The 7,567-nt window shown below is 38.2% G+C and overlaps 1 protein-coding gene across 1 annotated transcript; it reads right to left on the reverse strand.

Annotated features, from left to right (window-relative positions):
- Positions 1 to 1,524: 1,524 nt before the first annotated feature.
- Positions 1,525 to 6,406, reverse strand: LOC115517194 (olfactory receptor 11H6-like). Its single transcript, XM_030320315.1, has 2 exons — positions 6,400 to 6,406; positions 1,525 to 2,471 (listed from the first exon to the last, which is right to left on the reverse strand). Exons 1-2 carry the CDS (start codon positions 6,404 to 6,406, stop codon positions 1,525 to 1,527), a joined length of 954 nt encoding a protein of 317 aa, XP_030176175.1.
- Between the last annotated feature and the right edge of the window lie 1,161 nt (positions 6,407 to 7,567).

Here is a 7,567-nt window from a genome sequence, read left to right on the forward strand (position 1 = left end):
TTGTTCCTGATTTTAGAGGAAAAGCATTCATTTTCACAAGTATGATGTTAGACTCAGGGTTTTGAAAATGTCTATTACAGATCAAAGAAGTTTCTATCCCCAGTTGCTAAGAACTTTTCTCAGGATGGTGTTAACTGGAATATAGTTTCATGTGTGCAGATATATTACATATTACTTAGATTTTTATGTACCAACTTGCTCATTTAACTACATTATCTAATACAATTTAAATGGGGAATTTGCTTTAAAGAAAATTTGTAACTGGGAACTTGACTTTTTACCAATATAAGATTTTATGAGTCACAAATCTTCATTTCACTCCTTTTCTTTTTAAATTAATATTTCTCTTTCTTTTTTTTATTTAACATTTATTCATCTTTGAGAGACAGAGAGAGACAGAGCATGAGTGGTGGAGGAACAGAGAGAGAGGGAGACACAGAATCTGAAGCAGGCTCCAGGCTCTAAGTTGTCAGCACAGAGCCCAACACAGGGCTCGAATTCATGCATGGTAGGATCATGACCTACAATGAAGTCAGATGCTTAACCAACTGAGCCACCCAAGGTGAGATTTTTATTAAATTACAATTTTTATTAAGTCTTACCCTTAGTATATAGTATTGAGCAGGCTTCCTCAAAGTTCAGATAAAATATTCTATTGTGACCTTGAAGTTTCTAGTAATCAGATTCCTATCTCTCCAGTTTCATATACCATTTTCTTCAGGATGGCCAAAATTAACCTTTATTATCTTTGAAAACCCCTTAATTACACCTGCACTTATGTGGAATTTAATTCCCCTAGATTTCTGCATGGCTTATTCCCTTACATTAAAATATCACCTCCTCACAAAAATACTCTCTGATACTCTGATCTAAGTTATGCCCTATCCTACCACTACAATTTTTGTATTGATTCTCTGTTTTTCCTCTTATAGTACCTCTGGTATTATAGATCTTTATCTGCTTAACTGTCTCTCTCATGATAATGTGAGTTTCACAAAGGGAGGGATATCAGAGAGGTAAATGAATGGGTGAATTAAGTGTACCAACCCCAGAAGCCAACTGACTAATTTATTTTTTGACTGAACTGTTAGGTCAAATAACCAGGGAGCAGTCATCAAATTCATCTGCATCTGTCTTCATCTCAATCTCTTAGAATCACTGGCTTTTCCTCTTTTGGGCTGTGCATTCAACTCAACCTCCCTTCACATGAAACTAACCCAAATTGTGATGCCCCTAAGGGCTAACCATTTTAAAAATGTGATCCTGTTTCCAGGTATCTTAATTATCTTGCATAGATAAAAGATAAGAAGAATGTAATCTGGTCCTTACTTTATAAATGGAGGATTTCAAAATTGACTCAGGAAAAGAAACTTCTGCTACTGTCATTAGTGTTTGAGTCACCTTTAGTAATCACTGTAGCCTCCTTCACTTTTCCCAAATATATGTCACATATTTATCTAAAATAGTGGCTCTATAAGATGAGTCTGTGGATTGGGGCTGGTCTAGGTACACTAGAATGAGTACTCATTTGCTTTGACTAATTTTTGTGCACATATGAATTTTTCTCAAGGCAGCCTTCACGTCATTGTTCCGGAGACTATAGATCAGTGGGTTTATAAGTGGGGTCACTGATGAGTAGAACAAGGTTACAATCTTCTGTATCCCAGCTGCATTTCCAGAGGTTGGGCTGATGTACATGACCATGATGGATCCATAGAAGAGAGACACCACAGCCAGGTGGGAACCACAGGTGGAGAAGGCCTTACGTCGGCCAGCTGCTGAAGGGACACGCAACACTGCTCTGAGAACCAGGGTATAGGACGCAAGGATGAAGAATAAGCTGATGAAGATAATAAGAGAGCTCAATATAGAACAGGAAAGCTCAATTCCAGGGGCAGGGATGCAGGACAGAGCCAGAAGAGGACCAGGGTCACAGACAAAGTGGTCAATGGTATTGGGACCACAAAAGGGGAGTTGTGTGATAAAATAGATAGGGACTGGATAGCAGAGGAAGGCTGTGACCCAGCAGAGGGCCACCAGGTTCATGCAGAAGTGGCTACTCATGATGTTAGGATAATGGAGAGGCCGATAGATGGCCAAGTACCGATCAAAAGCCATGAGGGGCAGTAAGAAAGTCTCAGTAATGCCCATGGAGAAGAAGAAATAGAACTGGAAGAAGCAAGCAGTGAAAGAGATGGTTTTGGTCTCAGATAGGAAGTTCTTTAACATATTGGGAACAGTGGTGTTGATGTAACAGATCTCCAGGAATGAGAAGTTGGCCAGCAGAATGTACATGGGGGTGTGAAGCCTGTGATCCAGCTTCACTGCACAGACAATGGCCCCGTTCCCCATCAGTGTCAGGATGTAGGACACAAAGAACAACACGAAAAGGAGGACCTGAATCTCTCTGGAGCACGGAAAACTCAGTAGTATGAATTCGGTCACTGTGTTGACTCCTGACATATTCATGGCTTCCTAAAGGGGTAGAGAGGAAGAAGTGTCAATGACAAAGATGACCTTAATCCTCAGGAATATTTCCTTTGTAGAGATCCCAAACTCCTTCAGATTTTGTAATTCCATTAAATAAATAATATAACTATACTGCTAAAGACTATCAACCTTTCAGAGTGCTGGTATGATCAGATTTTGAATCTCTGTATTCTCCCATTTCTCTTTCAGAATCTTCTCATGGTAAAAGAAAAGATCTTATGTGATAAGCAGCTTGAAGAATGTTAATGACAGTACTAACAAAAGTAGGTAAGAAAATCATGTACTTTTATCTATAGATTAAGATATATAGACCCTTAAAATTTGACACAGAATTTCAATTACTTAAATCTTTGGAATCAGAGATAAAAAAGTTAGGCATCAGAAGAGGGAGAAAGGTAACAAGGTGCAGAAATATTTATACATTTCAGTGTTATTCTGGATCAGTGTTGGAATTATAAGTTTTGGCATCCTAAGATCATCCAATAATGGAGACAAAAACATCAAACGTACCATCTATTATTCAGTGTTCATCATAGTTAAGTAAATAAAAATTTGAACTCCCAGACATCTACATAATGGCTTTCATATTGGTTCTTTTACGTGATGACTTAAATACTTCTATAAAATTTTGGTCTAGGTTAAATCCCTACTTACAGGTAGAAAAACTGAGCATGTATCTGGTATATTATTTGAGGATTTTTGAGGGTTTTGCCTAAAGTGTCATGATACTTAGTAAAGCCTCTATTTTGGGTTATGGATAGAGGCAGAGGCTCACAAATGTCAGATAATCCCAAGCAGAGGCCTCTGGGAACCAGGAACAGTGGTGGGAGCCATAAACTGTCCCCTCTAGACAAGGATTCCCCTCCTACTTCCTCACTCCCTCTGTTGCCCACATCCTACTTTAGATGTGGAAGGTTGCATTGTTTTGGGAAGTTGAAGGAGAATTTTTGTGAAAATTTCCTTTTCTGCTTTAGTTGTAGATGTGTGATTTCCATGTGTGAAAGGAAAACAAAGCCTATGAAATTGTCTACAATTCCATTGTTAGTAGTTTTGTCTTAATTTATTAATTTATTTTAGGATCCCCTTCACTAGTGAAGGACAGTCATCATTTGGACCTAAATGACCCAAGTGACACGATTGAGTGATGACATTTATTCAAGAAAAATATAAGTGCAGAATACAGACCCAGATTATTTTAATTATTCTAGCTAAGAATATTTATTAATGTATCAGTTATAAAATGCATGACTTTCCAGATTGCATAATGTCATAGCTTTAAGGGTGATCTTAATGATTTCAATTGGTGACACAAGGGATCAGGGAAGTTCAGAATTTTCCACATCACACTTCACTGTAAGGCTCCTCTTTGGTTTGTGACTGGATCATGTTTGGCAATATCAAGCATTGAGTAATTCCTCTGTAGCAGGAATTCAGTGTAACCCAGAAGTCAAAGAATCCATGAGGAAAGAGGTGTAAAAGGAGGCAATATTTGGTGATTAATGTCTATGAGGATTGCAATGACTTTGTAAGCCATGTGGGAATGAACCCACCAAGTGGGCGTGTTCAGTCATGTTTTCCCTCCTCGAAATGGCTGATCATCTGCTCTGTGGCAGAGCCGGACACGGCTAAAATAAGAGAGAGCTGAAGTTTTTTCTGCCCTGCTCCTCATCGCCACTTTGCCAGTCATTTCCAGATGTCACTTCCCTAACATGCTGTTTCCCCCAAAGAGCTGGTTCTGAGTGGATATACCTCCTGGTTACTAAGGATGGACTTTCCATACTTCCTCATCCTCATCTCTCTCACTTCCTTGATTCCCAGCCCTCTTAGTTGCAAAGATGAATGTCCTTACATTCTTCATGTAACTTGAGGTGCTATTGTTTCCACAACCACATAAAAGAAGGCAGAGCTAGAAGACACACCTAAGAACTCTCCTAAACTTGTATCTCTTCCAAACCTACCTCCTCATAGAACTGGCAGGTCTGACCTGAAATCTTCTGTTTGCACTGCAGCAAGAGGCAGGCACGATGGAGGATGTGGCATCCTTGGCATCCAGCAGCCCACAGAAGGTGTTTACATTGCTGGGCACAGGACATTCATTTGGAGAAAAATTGGCATATATGCTACACAACAGAGACTTATTTATGTTTCTCTGAAATCTGTATCTGATTCCTCCTAAGGGATATAGTCTCCTGGGACCAAAAGTGAGAATTCATGACAGAAGATTATCAGTTATATCCCCAATGTTCTCTTCCCTCAGGAGCCCACTGATTGGCCTTTGGGACTCAGTTTCCCACTGGTGATCAGAAACTCTCATGCTATTCTTAGAGCCAATGTCTATTTTGTTCAATAGACAAATTACTCTTATGATGATGCAATCACTACAGCAACACCTGTTTAGCTGTAATACAAGTTTTTTGGTTATTTTTATGTTCCTTTATATTCGATTTTATTCATTTTTTTGAGATTTGGACTCTCTTATCTATCAGTTTCAGAGTTATGACATCAGATCTCTCATCCTCATTCCTGTTGACTCACTGAGTGGCTTGAAAAGGGTTATTCCCTTTCTTTGGGAGCAGGCTTTCTCTCCCAGGTCAGCTTTGTTCTGCTAATAAGACACCAATAAGTAAAATTCACTGCGTGAGTTAACCTCACTTCAATCAGATTTTGCTTATGGATCCTGAAGCTGTGTTGTTAGGCATCTCCTACCTTTTTTTCCTGGAGAAATGACCCCTTTTGAGTCATATAGTGTCCTTCTTTCTGGTAATGTTCTTCATTCTGAAGTCTACTTTGTCTAATATTAAAGTGGCTATTCCAACTTCTTTTTGTTCAATGTTTGAATCGTGCATGTTTTTCTAGTATTTTACTTTTAATTATTTTTATTTAAAGAGGACTTTTTATAGACAGTATTTTGTTGCATGGTCCCTTTTTTTCTAATTTATACTCTCCGTCTCTTAATTAGTTTCTTTAGATCATTTATATTTAATCTAATTTCCAATGTGATTGGATTAAAATGACCATTTTGCTAATTACATTCTCTTTATTCTTTCTGTTCAGTTCTTTCCCTTTTTCTTTCCTGCCTTCTTTGTGTTATTTTTTATGAATCTACTTTAACTCCATCACTTCCCTATTATTTTTATCTGTTTAAAATATTTAAAATTGTTTTTCTAGGGTTTAAAATATTTAGTCGGAGTCTAAATTCAAATAATATCATACTACTTCATGTGTTGTGAAAGAGACTTACACCAGTATATCCCCAATTCCTCACTCTCATCCTTTCGGGTATTTTTATGTTATAAATTTTACTTTTACTTATGCCATAAACACAAAATATTGCTACCATAAATGTTTCTTTTATTCCATTCCCAATGCTTTTCATTTCTTTGGTGGATTCACGTGTCCATCTGGTATCACATTCCTTCTGACTGAAAAATTAAACATTATTCATAGTGCAAGTCTACTTGGCAGTAAATTTCTCAGTTTTGTTTATATAAGAAAGTATATATTTCTCCTTCATTTTTTCCTGCTTTATTGAAGTATGATTGACAAATAAAATTTTTATATTTTAAGTTGCACAGCAAGTTTTTTAAGATATACAACATGATGGGGCGCCTGGGTGGCGCAGTCGGTTAAGCGTCCGACTTCAGCCAGGTCACGATCTTGCGGTCCGTGAGTTCGAGCCCCGCGTCGGGCTCTGGGCTGATGGCTCAGAGCCTGGAGCCTGTTTCTGATTCTGTGTCTCCCTCTCTCTCTCTGCCCCTCCCCCGTTCATGCTCTGTCTCTCTCTGTCCCAAAAATAAATAAACGTTGAAAAAAAAATTAAAAAAAAAAAAAGATATACAACATGATGATTTAATATATGTATACATTGTGAAATGATTACCACCTCAAGTTACTTAACACATTTCTCACTTTTCATACTTAATTGCATTGAGTCTATAGACGACTTTTGGTAGGATGGGCATTTTAATAATATTAATTCTTCTAATCCATGAACAGGATATCTTTCCATCTGTTTGTGTCTTTCTTCAACTTCTTTCATCAATGTCCTAAAGTTTTCAGTGTATAGATCTTTCACCTCCTTAATTAAATTTATCCCTAGGTATTTTTACTTTTTGATACTTGGCAGCAGGAGTGTTCCTGGTCTATGGCTGAGTTAAACAGCCATTTCAGGATCTACAGTTGGACCAAGTTCATAGGGCCTGCTTCAGGGACATGAACATGTGTCTACAACCCAGTCCCTTGGCATTACTAAGGCTAGAGCTGGGTCACAGGGCACTTCAGGGGCCATAGCCAGACTGAGGTTGGCAGGCACAGGCAAGTGTGACCCCTACCATGTCCTTTGGTGGATGGATGGTGTTGGTGGTGAAACTAAGGCCAAATATAGTTTAGCCAAGTCCACAGAGAGATGGGGCTGTTTCTGAATCTATACTTAGGAACCAGGTTAGTGAGTCTGCCACTTGGGCATGGATCTGCCTACTCAAAATGGTCCTCTTTGATCATGGGCTGCACTGGGGTTTCACAATCTCTTGTACAGATCTCAAAGCTCCCACTTTGTCTCATGTATGGCTGCCAAAGTATTGTTACTAAGGATGATACAAGGCCACCATTACCTTGATACCAAAGCCAAAAAAAGACACTACAAGAAAACTACTGCCAATATCCCCAATTAATATACATGCAAAGAATTTTCAACGAAATATTAGGAAACCAAATTCAACAATACACTAAAAGGATCATAAAACCATGATCAAGTGGGACTTATCCTTGGGACACAAGGATGGTTTGACATAAGCAAATCAATATACGTGATACACCACATTAACATAATGAGGGATAAAAATCTTATGATCATCTCAATAGATGTAGAAAAAGCATTTGAAAAAATACAATACCCTTTCTTAAAAAAACTCTTAAAAATGTGGGTACAGAAGAAATATACCTCAACATCATAAAAGCCATATATGACAAGTCCACAGCAAGCATCATACTTAATGGTCAAAGGTCAAAAGCTTTTCTGCTAAGATTAGAAACAAACAAAGGTGTCCACACTTACCATTCCTATTCAGTGGTAGTCCTG

The sequence above is a fragment of the Lynx canadensis genome, chromosome B3 (genome assembly GCF_007474595.2).
Source record: "Lynx canadensis isolate LIC74 chromosome B3, mLynCan4.pri.v2, whole genome shotgun sequence".
Lineage (NCBI taxonomy): Eukaryota > Metazoa > Chordata > Mammalia > Carnivora > Felidae > Lynx > Lynx canadensis.